This window comes from Festucalex cinctus, chromosome 10 (genome assembly GCF_051991245.1).
Source record: "Festucalex cinctus isolate MCC-2025b chromosome 10, RoL_Fcin_1.0, whole genome shotgun sequence".
In the NCBI taxonomy this organism is placed as follows: Eukaryota; Metazoa; Chordata; class Actinopteri; order Syngnathiformes; family Syngnathidae; genus Festucalex; species Festucalex cinctus.
In genome coordinates this window covers 11,810,515-11,825,655 of record NC_135420.1, presented here as the reverse complement: position 1 = coordinate 11,825,655, position 15,141 = coordinate 11,810,515, and the positions used below count along the sequence as shown (strand labels likewise).

Sequence of the window (15,141 nt, the reverse complement as noted above, 5' to 3'; positions counted from 1 at the left end):
GAACAAACGCAACCCACTTTGGATCGGCCTAGTTGACACAAATACTGGCTGCTGTACATACCTCTCGGATGTTCTGGGAGTCAGAGAAGTGGGCCAGGTCTCCATTGTAGAGCTCCTGACTTTCCAAGTAGTCACTATACTCGCCAGGCTGCAGATCGCTGGCCTTGATGCCGCTGGCTTGAAGGAACTGCTGGTAGGCCACTCCAAATGCCTGGCCAATAGCCTGAGCAATGATCTGCGCCTGGATAGAGACGCAGACTTTGTTCACACTGTCATTCCCAAATCCAATTTTTAGTATATACAGTATATTCGATATATATATAGTATCTGGTACTGTGTTTTACCTAATGAAGTCTAAACAGTAAAAATCACATGAACTCCAATTTGATCAAGACAGATCACAAGCCACAAGGTGGTTTGAAATCAGGTACAGATCAAGACATAAACAACATTGACATTTAACAAAACAAAACACTACCAATCTTACCTCTAATTGTTGCTATAGCTGCAACTTGACTTAAAAATGCCACAACATACGAGTTAACAGCCAACCTCACAACAGCCAATAATTCAATTTGGCAATTCAGTACTAGAGTATTCAAGTTGAATTTTCACATATGTGTTCTTTACTTAATTATTCATAGTTCTCACATATTTGTATTTAACTTAGTATTCATATTTCTATAAACTTTTACTGCACTACATTCCCCAAATACAAACGGATACATTTCCCCAAACTATCTTTACAACTGGAAAATAAAAACTGAAAAGAAAAAAAAAAGTTAATCGGCCTGAAGGCTGTGTAATTTTTGTGTCAACAGCGTAACTTTAGCGTGTAACAAGTAACGTAACAAACAAAGAGTTTTCAAAGCATCTTTGCATGTGTTAGATGTAATAAATAAAATTTAAAAAACGTGTATACAGCACAAGATTTAAATATTTTCAAGTAAAGAACAAACTCACATCCCCAGAGGAGAATACGTGGCAGATCATTAAGCACTTCTGAGTTTTGGAGGAAGAGGAGGACGAAGGTGAGGCCATTTCCTGCCCTTTACGCTTCCTGCGTGCCATCAGCACCACGATCTCGCCAATATCTGCGATGTAAGAAATCATCTGCAAGGAGTGATCCATCATGGCCTCCTGGGTGGACACAAGACACATGAAAGGTACGTTTTGTTGAAAATCAGACAGAAAAGTCTGGTTTCGCTTGAAACTGGTTGAAAATCTATAATTGATTTCTCCTACATCCAAATTGGACCCATTTCATGTTTTTTTGTTTGTTTGTTTGTTTACAAAAAACAAACAATACTATTGGTCAGTCATTTTTACAAATCTATTCACTATACTGGACACTTGAACACTACCTAATTATGCAGGAGTCATGCAGCATTACTGTGTCTGCTCAAAACAGAAAGACAACAAGTGGGAAACTGACTTTTTTTTTTAAATATATATATATATATATATATATATATAATATATATATATATATATATATATATATATATATATATATATATATACAATAATGAGTGAAAACAGGTTAGATACATTGGAGTAGGTGTGTTTTCTTCAACATTAACTTTAAGTGTGCATGCCGATTAATTTCCGATTAGACAACCTATTCACTTAATTGTTTTTCTTGTATTGTATCTCTCAAGACTCTTAAGCTACGTGCAGACCAAACGCATTTCGTGCATCCTGGGCAGCGCGTTTCCACATGTAGTCATTGAAGTTCACGCAGTCAGGCGCGGTTGCATGCCAGGTGGTGCGTTTGCTGCATTTGAAGTGAAATTTTTGCTCCTACACTCATTTCGTGGGGGTCTGATGAAATTAAGTTTTGGCGCTGTTGTATCAGCCAATCAGCATAGAGAATGTATTTTTAAAAAAGTTAGTATGGAGCCCTGAGTGGGTTTTTCCCCCCCCCCCCCCCAGATAGCAATCAAATGTGATTTTGGAGAGACGCGCTGATGTGAAGCAGTATATGATAGGATAGCAATATAAGGTGTAAAAACCAAATTTAATAATGCGATAACTGAAGAAATATGCTGTTTATTAAGTCTGAAAAGTAGCAGTTTTGGAGATGTGACAATTCACCCCAGTGACAATATGAATGGTAACAGAGTCAATCAATCTGTTAATAAGCTCGAAAACATTAAAATATCGGCAAGTCACATCCATTTTGTTGACGTTTGCAGAAAAAAATAATAATAATAAAAATAAAAATAAATCCCACCTGTGTATCAGCAGATAGAACTTTGATCCTCTGAGTGGAGATGAACAGATCCACCTCGGTCATTGGTTGTGTTTCCCCTTCTGGAGCCTGAAATAAATGAGAAAGAATGAATAAGACCCGTAATGAAAAAGCTCATACCATATTGAAAAGTACAGCATGAGCACACAGTGGATTTTACCTTAATACGGTCCACCGCCTCCTGAGCTTGTGCCATACGGGCATTAGTAGATGGGTTCTTCTCAGACTTGAGCTGTGTAGAGCCCAAGTACTTGGCACCAAATATGACTCCATCTAAGAGGTCTTCGGGGTCGCATGGCCCAGGCACTGGAAGGTAAGACATTGGATTGGATTGATTTCATGAAACTAAACTTTGGACTAACCTATTTTTGATTCAACTGATAAAATAGTCCATGGTTCATCGCTTCAGTTACTTGTTGTGACATGACCTGTCAAAAAAAAAAAAATCCCACTATTTGCTTTATATAAAACAAGACCAATGTAAATGTACATTTAGTAAGAGCCTCCAAGCACCCAAGATACAACCTTTCAGAATGCCCTGTTCCCTAATTTTGCACTTCAAGGAAAGGCTCAAAATTTGCATCGTACAGCCGCTCCATTTTCAAAATCAGAAAGAACGACTTACCGTCTTTGTATGAAGGGTGGTCATCAGCATTCTGAAATAACAGAATCAAATTGTAATCAATACATAAGCTTGCTCATAATTTGGAACAGAATTCGAATGAGGTCATTTGCATTTTGGCCTGGTCAAAGCCAATTCTGATAATTATGTTCGATTATTATGTTACAATTCGGAGGCTATACCTATCAACAAAATGACTCTATGATTATAGTATATTTCATTAAAACACTTATCTATACAACCCCAGATGGACAACACATTACATCATTGTCAAGTACACCACATTTTTAATTAAAACTACAGTAACACTGGATGAAGAATGTAGTTTTCACATTTTAAAAAAAGCTAACAAACACATCATAAGGTTTTCTGTTATTATTTAAACGTGAAAATGAAAGTTGGAATTTAACCAACCTGCTCACTCTCTGCAGAAACTTCCTCCCCTCTAGCCTCTTCCCTCAATTTCATCCATACCGGCTCAGGACAGTCACTATCAGACGGCAAGTTGACAGCGTCATCTTCCCTGTATGGCTGCTGTTGACTATCCCCATACAGCCCCCAGTAACTCTGGGAGTCTTCCTGGTTGTAGGAAACGGACACAACAGCATCCATTTCACCTGTGAGGGGGAGGCAGCTGGGATGGGGCATAGTGCCAATGTCTGTGCACTGCAGCAGTCCCAACACATCACTCTGGTGGCTTTCAGAAAATAACAAACCGGTGGTTTCAGTGCTGTCCTCTGGTAATGTTGATAATGAAGGCGATGCCTCAGGTTCACAGGACTCGGAGTGTGGATAGTCAGTAAAGTAAGGTGATGTTCTGTGGAGAGTATGAGCATCTTCCCCCATCATCTGAAGTTGGCTGAGTAATGTTTGGATGTGGGTGTGGTCTTCATCACCTTGTGTTCTGTTAGCTTTCTCATCCAACACATGTGAATCGTCATCTGTTGTCTGCTCAAGGTTATCTACGTCTTCTTCCACTTCCGCTTCATTGTTCCTTTTTGACTCTGTGTTGTTCGCCACAAGCTCCTGCTGGTTCACATCAGGTGACGCCACGGTGCAGTTGGCATGGAGGTCATCTGAGCTAGCTTTTTCCAGATCACCAGAAGGAGAAAGGAAGCTGGTGTCGTCCAGTTCTTCAATTGAGCCAGCTTCAGTGGATGAGTCGGATTTCCAGTCTAAAGGAGGAGGCTCGATCATGTTGTATGAGTCCAACATCCCCACCCGTGAATCAAGTTCAACAAAACCAGGTCCTCTATCAATCGAGGTCAAGGTATGACTGTCTGGGAGTGCAGGAGATGATGCATCTGCGTCCATTTTTAAACTGAACCTGTTGGAAGTCAAAATGTGCCAAACTGTTATTTATAAACTTGGATATTAGATGAGTGTCTAATTACACTGGAATACAGATCAGCAATACATATGATGCTTTTATTGCTAATTCAGCAGACTCTGAGAAACACATGGCCCTTGGCCACTGAGATAAGCAGCACAAAGTGCAATGACAAGTATGAGAAGGACTCGGATGATAATCTACAGAATTTGCGTCTATAAATTAAACTACAAAACCACAACCCTAGTTTGTCACGTGTCTTTACTTAATATAAATGCCATTCTTAGCTGTCACACTGAATAAAGTGATGACTAAAATTAGCGGGGAATTAAATAAAAACGACCAGAAGTTGAACTGAACCGTGAGCTCAGCTAACTAACTTGAGCATGAATGAAGCCTAGAGCTAGCGGGCAACTTTACAAAAGTGGGGCCACGAAATGAACTAAACTAAACAAATATTTGAGCAGAATGTACTCGTGGAGTAAAGAAACGACCTCTGACCTGATATTTTGAGCCTCTCTGACTTTCTTTGTGTTCAGACGAAGATATATTTTGGTGCGACGACATATACATTTGTAGGGGTCCTACCCAGAAGGGGATTGTATTCGTCATACTAACAACAACGAAACGATTAAATGTATTTTCTCAAAAATCGATGAATGCGGTTATGCTATAAACTCAAACGTTTTCTCTTCTTCATGTTCTTCTGAAGATACACTTTATTATTTACTCGCTGACGCTGTTTTCTCGTAATTAGGGTGCGTTCAAGTTTTATCATTGTTCCAAGAACCCAGTCAACCACACCAGGAACCTTCGCAACCTAAATGAGTGTTTTTTATGTATTTTATTTTTACGTATATGCATTGAATTTAATTAAGCAGGATATATTAATTAATATCAATGTAAATCACGTCACACTATCAGTAGTAACATGAACGTTTTGTGTTGTATCCAAAACGGGGTAGTATTGAATATAAAAATTACGGTATTACTTGAATGCATCATGAGCGCAATAACTTGACGTCACCAGCGTGGCACAGACCTGCTCAATCGATAAAACAAAACAAAACAAAAAAAACATACTGTATCGATCTAAAATGCTCATGGGTGTATTTTGTGCTTTCACAACTGCTGAAAGTGGAACAAAGTGCTTTACAGAAACACATGACATAAAACAATAACAATAATGCAATCATAATAACCATTCCTACATACGGTAGCCAAAACTGGTAGCGATGTGCAGAATCATTTTGTAGGAGAAAGTTTTTGAAAGTGAGAAGGATATGTACTATGTGTCTTATATGGATAGGGATACATTATACTATAATAAAGAATTTTAAGACAGTTCTGATTAATTATTCAAATTTATGGATAATTTGTTCAAATTAACCATTTCGAAATATGTAGGTCAAAATTGCGTCATAGTTTAGTTAGCTCCGCCCCAACTGATTGAGATTTTAAGGGTTTTTAATTTTCGATGGTCCATAAAGTGTAAATAAATAAATAAACGTGACGTCATAATACGGTGATATAACTATCCATCCATCCATTTTCTTGACCACTTATTCCTTACAAGGGTCGCGGGGGGGACATATCTCAGTTAACTTTGGGCAGTAGGCGGAGTACACCCTGGACTAGTTGCCAGCCAATCGCAGGGCATGATGTAACTAAAAACAGCGAATTTTGTTTAAAAAAAAAAAAAGTAGCTGTTGTTGTTGTTGTTGTTTGTTTTTCTGCGTGGGCGGCGTTTAGTATGGAATCACAGGAGTGCCAAAATTAATAGGAAATACAAACACAATCCATAAAAGAAACATCATCAATAAAAATATGGCCAGCCGCGTGGGATTGTGGGATATGTTGCTAAAGCACAAACTGTGACGCTCCTTCCGGTCGCGCGCTGAGCAACCATGGGGAATCGTATGATCGGGTATCAACTAGTCAGGCTGGACAGATTAGGGGTGGGACTTATTTTACAAAACCCACTTCAGACAGCACTGACAAGCACGCATTCGTAGAAACAAATGATCCGCTCAGATTAGGGGCGGGACTTATTTTCCAAAAACCACTTCAGACAGCCATTGACATGCACGCATTCAAATAAGCAAAAGCCAAATGGGGAGCTTTTGTTAATGTTCTCTTTTAGGGATTGTCTTTATATGACTGCTTTTGTAAATGTTCTCTTTTATCAAATGCCTTCGTATGTCTGCTTTTGTAAATGTTCCTTTTTAAGGACTGTGTATTTCCTATTAATTTTGGCACTCCTATGACTCTATAGAGTCACAGGGGTGCCAAAATTAATGAAATTAAATGTTCGGTTTTATCGAATGCCTTTGTATGTCTGCTTTTGTAAAAGTTCTCTTTTAAGGATTGTGTTTGTATTTCCTATTAATTTTGGCACTCCTATGACCATATAGAGTCACAGGAGTGCAAAAATTAAATAAAATGACTGTTCGGGTTTATTGAATGCCTTTGTATGTCTGTATTTGTAAATGTTCTTTTATTGAATGCCGCTGTATGTCTGCATTAGTAAATATTCCCTTTATTGAATGTCTTTATATAACTGCTTTCGTAAATGTCTCTTTTTATTGATGATGTTTCTTTTATGGATTGCGTTTGTATTTCCTATTAATTTTGGCACTCCTGTGATTCCATAGTTTAGGTCCCCCACGCCATGCACGCCTCGAACTGCGCTCTGAGACTTGTTGCGACCACGTGCAACATTCATTTGGGTCATTTCCAGCTAGAGGGGAGGACGCAGCATTCGGAAGCGTTCTGTTTGATATCTGCACGCGGTAAGCGAAGTTTCTATGATGTAAAGTTCACAATGTTTTTTTGTTCTGACTGTAGATGCCAATGTGCTATGACAACGTACTGTGGGGCTAAACATAAAATGCAGTGTTTGAACTATGTTTTTAGTTATTAAGAAAAAAAAACTATTCAAAGCTTCCTGGCACGTTTTTGTAACCATCAGAGATCCAGCTCCAGAAAGTAAAAACTCTGTTACAGTTTGGCTTTAGCTACAGGTGCTTTTATGAGAAGCACCTGTGATTAAAGCCTAATAAAGGCCTCAGTAGGCTTCTGCGAGAGGCTCGCGTGGAGGCGTCACGTTGGAGCTCCGCTCGTGCGTTTGCCTTCCGACTTGTGCGCAATACACATCGGTGTCTGCTGGAGTTTCACACCAAGTCCCGCTGTTGCTATGGCTGGGCCGCCACAGAGTGGCGATTCCTCTGCATTTTATGACGGATTCAGGAAGTTCAATTTAATTCAGAAACACGAAACAAAGCCGGGAGGAGAGTAAGTTCATCACCGTGGCAATTAATTATTGCCAATTTGCACCGGTGTCGGCCGTAAACTCGCCAAAACACAACAGCCATGCGCTTAGCGAACACTTTTTTTTTTTTTTTTTTTTTTTTTTAATATTGTTTTCCGCCTCTCGTCCCAGGCACATATCCACATGCACAGCCGTGGTCTCCGAGCAGGAAGTCGATTTGCGCCGCCAGTTGCCTTCACGGAAACTATCTGGGCGGGGGGCGGGGAGAGAGAGAGAGGAAAAAGAAAAAAGAAAAAACGCCATCGAACGGACCAATCAGAAGCGAGCTACGCCCCGCCATCTACAGGCCTCAGTATGCTTCTGCGACGGGCTCGCACGGGGGGGTTACGGCGTTGCTCCGCTCGTGCGTTTGCCTTCCGACTTGTGCGCAATACACATCGGTGTCTGCTGAAGTTTCACACAAAGTCCCGCTGTCGCTATGGCTGGGCCGCCACAGAGTGGCGATTCCTCTGCATTTTATAACGGATTCAGGAAGTTCAATTTAATTCAGAAACACGAAACAAAGCCGGGGGGAGAGTAAGTTCATCACCGTGGCAATTAATTATTGCCAATTTGCACCGGTGTCGGCCGTAAACTCGCCAAAACACAACAGCCGTGCGCCTAGCGAACACAGTTTTTTTTTTTTTTTTTTATTGTTGTTTTCCGCCTCTCGTCCCAGGCACAAATCCACATGCACAGCCGTGGTCTCCGAGCAGGGAAGTCGATTTGCGCCGCCAGTTGCCTTCATGGAAACTATCTGGGCGGGGGGCGGGGAGAGAGAGAGAGAGAAAAAAAAAACGCCATCGAACGGACCAATCAGAAGCGAGCTACGCCCCGCCATCTACGGCGTCCAAGGATTGGCGACGTGTGCACGTCAGCCGGCCACGAGCGACGCGGCACTTAAAATTCACGGCTCGCGTCGATCACGTGACCTACGGCGATCATCAACGCGAGAGCAAACGTGGAGGCATAAATTAGGCTTTACCTCTGGCAGGGTTTTTACTTTCTTGACCTGATTTTTCCCATCTCCGGTAACCACATATGGTTTGATATGACTTTGTGGTCAACCATACACACACATACAGTAAATAAGATATGTATTACTTGAACTATGATCTGTTTTGTGTTTTTTGTTTCCTACAGATGTCCAGTAGCTGCCTGCAATTAGGCGCTAACCTCCACCGTCGAGCACTTGGATCCAGACACAGACACTAAAGAGGAAGAACCCTGGTGCAATCAGAAGGAGATCTAGCGTCAAAGGCCAGAGGACAGAATGGAGGACACAAAGTGCTACATTGAAGCTCAGTCTTCACACCGCCATAACAAACAAAGTGAGAACGGAGGTAAGTCCTTTGACCAGCAGCTTACCATCAGAAGCTGATGGATTTCCCACTGACAGACAACATATTGTAACATTGATGTGAATGTTGCCTATGACATTTGGGCTGTCAATATTGAACATTTTTTAGATTAGATTTTCTATTAATTGTCTAATTGTATATACATTTATTTTCCATTAAAGTGTATTACAGAACCATTTTTTGCAGATTACTTTTAGTGTTTACTAACCAATTACTGTTTATTTCGTATTGTTCAGTGGGAAAAAAATCCAGACAATTAAAGCAATTAAAATGAGCTGTTCGTTTTCAAAAAATGGATGAATGACAGGTCCCGCTTCACTTATGATTTATGAATGACAGGTCCTGCACCCCTTACGACATAATGACAGGTTTGTTAACGGGCTATAGAAAAGGTGACAAAGAGGTTTGTGAACAGGAAGAGATTGGCGGGTGTTTCAAAAAAGGAGGAAGTTAGGGCTAACGTTCTTCCGCCTGTGCGCAATAGATAAGGTGATAAATATGCGTTTCCTGTTATTATGTGACAAGCCTGGGGGTTAAAGGTCTTTTCCAAAAGCGTTGTGGTTGGGTCTAGAAGGCTGGAGCAGCATTAGAGTGAAGTCTTCCGCATGTGCGCTATAGATTAGAGATGGGCCGATATTTGACATATTGGTACATATCGGTATCTGTCTGTTTTATTAATCTGACGGCCGATATGAGCGATCCATTTAAAACTCCGTCTTTTCGCTTCGAATGCAGCCCAGAGCGTCTCTGTCTGTTATGGAGTCCAACTCCAGCAATGTAACGCCCATAGCAGCATTTGATTGGTTAGCCGTGGAAAAGCCAGAACCAATCAGTAGTGTATGCCGTGTATCACAGTAGCCGGTCACACACGCGCCCACGGACACAATGCGAGAGACACATGCTTCGAAGGTAAGTTAAAAGAGAAGAGACTCCGCCGATCGTTTCACCATGATAAGCTAAACACATTGAATTATGTTGTGTATTAAATGCACTATATGAATGGAGCTGCATTGCCTTGCATTGAATCCCCGCTAGCTAACAGTGGTGTGTTCAGCTTAGCATGTAGGCTAACACCCAGTAGCTAATTCGCTACTTTAACTACTCGGGGAGGGAATCACACACATTTTCACTTAATTAAGTAAATAATGTTTGTTGGAAAGGTTCCAAATATTAACAGTTGTCATTATTATATTGTCTAGTTCCATGTTAAGAGTAGAGTAATGTCATTATATTTACCTCTCGTGACGCACACATTGCATTCTGGGTCACGTCCACTACTTGTTGCATAGCGGTTATTATGCAGTGAGATGCCACAGTGACACTAAATAGCGTTTAGTTACTTTATATTGTGTTTATTTGTCGCACTGGTTTGCCATTGTGTGCCTTAAGCTTCGACGTCGATTTGATTGACAGCTCGTTGTGCACCTCGTTAAAGTCCGCTCCGTAACAAATTAAGTGTCTCAAACACCATTTAACTACACGAACGTGTTCTCTTCCGTATGTTAGGCATTAGTAGAGAAGTGCACTAAAGTATAGTGTGCTTATTTGCTCGTTTTGTCTCTCTTTTCACGTCATGTCTGCCGTCAGTTGGGACATTATCCTCTCAATGGATGCCACTAATATGTAACATCTACGGCCGTACACGGCTGCAATTAATGTTCAGTGATGTAATTTCGTTACGTGCATCATACTTTGAATAATGAGCTCATGTTTGGTGTGTTGTATAACTTTCTCGTGTGTTAGTAACTATTCATGTGGACAGCTAAGATAGTGCTTGTTAATGTGAATTAGCAATGTTGCAGCCTAGTTATTATTTAGACAAGTACATCTGTGCCATTAAGTGATACAGTACAGTACAGTAGTGAGAGAATAGTGTGCCCATATACACACACGTGTCTATAAGTGTAAAACACATTAAACAGCAGAAAGTGGCAGCGGTCCACCGCAACAATGTCTGTTTAACCAAGTTATTCTTACTATTATTATAACCACGTTATTTTACTCTACCTTTTTCTGCGTTGATTGGGGCATCCTAAGTGGCAGTAAACTACATGATGAAGTGTCTTTTGACAGTTCTCTTGTAGAGAGGAGTAGCATGATATTGCTGTTCTCGATTTAAGATCCTAAGCTTATCATTACTGTCTATATGGTAACAATAACAATAATCATAATAAGGTCTACAAGAACTGTATGGTGTTCAGGGATGAATAGTTTTTCTCATGGAATTTTTTTATTTTTTTTTGCTGTAGTAATAAGTAATGCCACAGCTGATGCACATTTTGAATGACAGGGTTCCTCCTATTACTTCAAAATATAAAAATATAACATTTATAGAATAAAACTACAAGTATCCCAAATGCTATAAAAGGTAATGTCACATTGGCCCCCACATTTAACTCCCCCCGCCACCAACGTCTTATTGCAGATAGAAGGATGTAAAATGAAAAGTGTAGTGTGAGAATCCATTGTACAGAACGGTTAGGGTTTGCATTATTCAAAAATTTGGTGCCAACATTTTAACTTTTACTGCAAATGAATATCGGCTTCAAATATCGGTTATCTGCCTCCTTGACTACCGATAATCGGTATCGGTATCGGCCCTGAAAAAAGCATATCGGTCTATCTCTACTATAGATAAGGTGATAAAAAGATTTGTGAACAGGAAGAGAAATCTTTTGTTTTTAACCACAAGCACGTCATTCTTTCATGACGTAGAGTTAAAAAAAAAAAAAAAGAATAGTTCGCAAACACTTTGTTTGCTTGTTTATTTTGGTCACAGTTATTAAATACATTAAAAAAAATGTATGACACTGTTTGAGGTGTTAAATGTGTTACATCTTGGACAACTAGGAGCCTAAACACAATGTATGTACAATAAAGGAATAATACAGCATAATTATCACAATGATTAATGTATTAATTTTCACCTTAGTGAAAAATTATGACCAGTTAGCATTAATATTAAAAAGGGCGGGGAGTTAAATGTAAAAGACGTACAATTAAAGTAGGTTAGTGTAAGTACTTACCTGTTTAAGTTTTAGGGTACAAATATAGTAAAAGTCGTCATGTGTATCACAGCACAGCTAGCGTTTGTTTTAAAAGTCCTAAAGAAAATAACAGAAGTTACATCTTGTGGAAATGGGGGAATTCTATCAACAAGTAACAAGGTGTAAATCAGAAGCAAGGCAATAGCAGTAACAAAACAGAAAAATGAATAATTTTTCCCTGCATAGATAATTCTGGATAACGTGTATTTAAAGCTGGTGAACACTAAAAATTACATTTTGAATGTCTACTGTCTACTGTCTATTGGTCTAGGGGCGGGACATGATACACAATCATTTTTGATGAATATAGCGCATTATGCTGCTGTTTAAACAAATAAGCAATAACACATGAGAAGAGTTGACATTTTACTCACCATGTTTTTAATTTATTCAATTACAAGTTTGGCAGATGTTTTCAAATGTCTTGTTTTGATTAAACACAAAAGATAATCAGTCTCCTTTCATGTAGGACTAGAGAAATCAGAGCTTGTTGAAATGCTGAAATCAGAATTTGGTCAATTTTAACTTAAACAATGGCTGTAAATGTTTAGTAGTTGATTAGATTCATTTTAACCTCTGTAATAATATGCAAATGATCTGATTTGTGTTTGTTCTTTGGTCATACAGACGCCCATCAGCTGATGAAAATAGAGCTTCCTTTTGTGCAACAGTTGACCTTCAGTGTAAAGCAGGAAGTGCCAGAGCCCCCCCACATTAAAGAAGAGGAAGTTTGGTTTCAAGGACTGGATCAGGCTGGTGTCACACAGGACTGTTCAACTCGTGTGATGCGTGAATGTGGACCTAAACAATCACAGCTTTACCACAGAGAAGGAGAAATAAAAATAAAGGCGGAGCCTGTAAGCAGCAACTCAACAACAAAAGCTGATGTAAACCAAAGATATGGATTCAAGTTAGATAGTCACTGGGGTCCAGTTCCACATGTTAAACATGACGTGAAGTCAGACTCTTCTGACAGCGATGAAGCCCAACAACCTTTGAAGAGCAACAAACTTCAAGGTTCCAAATGGAGCACAAAGCCCGGAGTTTTCTGTCGTGTTTGCTCTCAAAGATTCCAACTTTGGTCACATTTGAGAGCACACATGAAAACACATGTGACAACACAAATAGCACCAACAGGGGAAAAAACATTTTCCTGCTCATATTGTGGTAAAATCTACTCAAAAAGGAATGGGGTCAACATGCATGTGAGAATGCACGCCGCAGTAAAACAATTTTCCTGTTCAGAGTGTGGTAAACGTTTCACTCGTAATCACTATTTGATCAATCACATGAAAGTGCACACTGGAGAAAAACCTTTTCCCTGCTCAGTTTGTGGCAAAACATTTTCATGCAAGGGCAACCTTTCAAAACACATGATGACACACACTGGAGAAAAGCCATTTTCATGTTCTGTTTGTACTCGTAGATTTTCTACTAAGACTAGGTTGAATGCACACATGCTAAGACACACTGGAGAAAAACCCTTTTTGTGCTCAGTTTGTTCTGAGCGATTTGCTCAAAAGGCTTATTTAGAGACACACATGAGAACACACACTGGAGAAACACCCTACGGCTGCTCAGTTTGTGGTTTAAAATGTGCTCAAAAATCTTATTTGGTGGCACATATGAGAAAACACACTGATGCGAGATTAAGCTGTGGCTTGTGTAACGAAAGATTCTCTCACAAGCAACAAGCTAGCAAACACAAATGTACTAGCGAGCACAGCGGCAGTAAATAAAGCTTTAGCTGGAGCTGCAACTCACTGTTGATTAACATGTTTTAATTTCCATCCTTTTATTGAAAAAGAGGACATTAAAGTCAAATTGACAGCGCTCAGGTTTTGCAACAAACAATTATGATTCAGTTCCTGGTTAGGAATGTAATGTCAGAAAATTGTCACATTCCATTTTTTCTGCGTATGCCCGCATCAATATCTAAAAATACAAAAATGATCATACCAATGAAAGAATGGTGCCATCCTCCATAGGTGCTCACTACAGCTTAATGGTGCTTAATAAGGAAAACGCATATGTGCATAAGCTCCAAAATATTGAGGTGATCATTTCGCTAATATTGATACACAGTTGTGTACCATTTTGTTGAAATGTTTTGTAATCATGACGTAGCCTGTTTTTACAGAGTAAGGACGTTGCATGCAGGGAGACCGGGGCTTGTATCACTTTTTATACTTTTATGTCTTTCTTGGAGTCAATATATCATATATAAACACAATGTATACCAGATGAAAGACCAAAATTTTGCGTATATTTTTCGGATTCATGTTGTTTTCGTACTTTGTGTCAGTGCAGAGTTATAAGCCATCAAATAGAGGTGAAGTGACATGTTGCCCCACCAATGGGTAAATTGTCACACTATGTGGGGTAAAATGTCACGTTGGATTTTGCAAATAATAAAACGTGTTTTATTATGGAAATTTTTTTAAAAAATATACTTGTTCTCCTGTTTTTTCTTTTTTGTTTGTTTTTTTGTAGGAACTGCTGGCATGTAGGTCATAGCTTTCAGCCTCAAATGTCTGTTTTGCTTCCCTTAAACTGGAAATTTTAGATTAAATTTAATTTAAAAATTAAAGCATTACAGTTAAGGGTTGGATGGAAAATTTTAAAATTTTCTAAAATGCCTGGAAGTGAATGAGTTAATGGATGGATGGTTCATTATGAAACTTAAACCAGTCCTGACGTGGGGATTCTGTAGTTCCAACAACTGGAAAATCATTTTTTATTAATGAAACAAAACCTAGCAAACGAAATTCCCCACTCTTCAGACTCTGAAGTTCAAAGTTAGCTTACAACAGATGCCTGAAGCTTTCCTCTAATGATTCCACATGATTTTCTGCTAGAATTTGTCTATGTACGACGCCTATTTCAAAACATCACGAAGGTGATTTTTTTTTTACTTTGGGCTGTGCAAAACGGATATCTGGCACTCATCTCAGCTCACAATGTGCTATTCTCTTCTCAGTCAGTACACGACTCCTGACCATAGGAAGAAAACTAGTATTCCACCATTTCGTTGCGCCCTCTAGTGGAGAAGAAAATTGCAATGTGACGACAACTCCCTAATCATCAACAGTTCCTCAAATGTTTTTCATTCATGCAGTGTTACTTTTGACAAGAAATTTAAATTTAGTTTCAGTTAGACTTTTGACTAAAATTAATTAACGTTTTAGTCATAAGTTAGTCATCTGATTGTGTTTTA

The 15,141-nt window shown here is 39.3% G+C and overlaps 2 protein-coding genes across 3 annotated transcripts in view; one reads left to right on the top strand and one right to left on the bottom strand.

Annotated features, from left to right (window-relative positions):
• The window catches only part of LOC144026791 (amyloid-beta A4 precursor protein-binding family A member 3), a 36,385-nt gene that overhangs the window by 4,163 nt on the left and 17,081 nt on the right, over positions 1 to 15,141 (bottom strand). The window contains exons 1-7 of one of the 2 annotated variants that reach the window (XM_077533793.1): positions 4,708 to 4,963; positions 3,291 to 4,203; positions 2,880 to 2,910; positions 2,415 to 2,560; positions 2,237 to 2,323; positions 964 to 1,140; positions 62 to 241 (exon numbers count right to left, since the gene is read on the bottom strand). In XM_077533793.1, the coding sequence (XP_077389919.1) occupies positions 62 to 241; positions 964 to 1,140; positions 2,237 to 2,323; positions 2,415 to 2,560; positions 2,880 to 2,910; positions 3,291 to 4,190 (1,521 nt within the window). In that variant the 5' untranslated portion in view covers positions 4,191 to 4,203; positions 4,708 to 4,963. Of the gene's footprint in view, positions 1 to 61; positions 242 to 963; positions 1,141 to 2,236; positions 2,324 to 2,414; positions 2,561 to 2,879; positions 2,911 to 3,290; positions 4,204 to 4,707; positions 4,964 to 15,141 lie in introns of those variants that run through there. The other variant, XM_077533794.1, reaches the window with a different exon arrangement.
• Positions 6,219 to 13,692, top strand: LOC144027628 (uncharacterized). Its single transcript, XM_077535314.1, has 3 exons — positions 6,219 to 6,998; positions 8,660 to 8,859; positions 12,552 to 13,692. The coding sequence occupies exons 2-3, from the start codon at positions 8,790 to 8,792 to the stop codon at positions 13,661 to 13,663; spliced, it is 1,182 nt and encodes a 393-aa protein (XP_077391440.1). The 5' UTR covers positions 6,219 to 6,998; positions 8,660 to 8,789; the 3' UTR covers positions 13,664 to 13,692.

Coding starts and splice junctions, on each gene's coding strand:
- LOC144027628 (XM_077535314.1), top strand. CDS start 8,790: ATGGAGGACACAAAGTGCTACATTGAAGCTCAGTCTTCACACCGCCAT. Junction 8,860..12,551: donor CAAACAAAGTGAGAACGGAG/GTAAGTCCTTTG, acceptor TTGGTCATACAG/ACGCCCATCAGCTGATGAAA.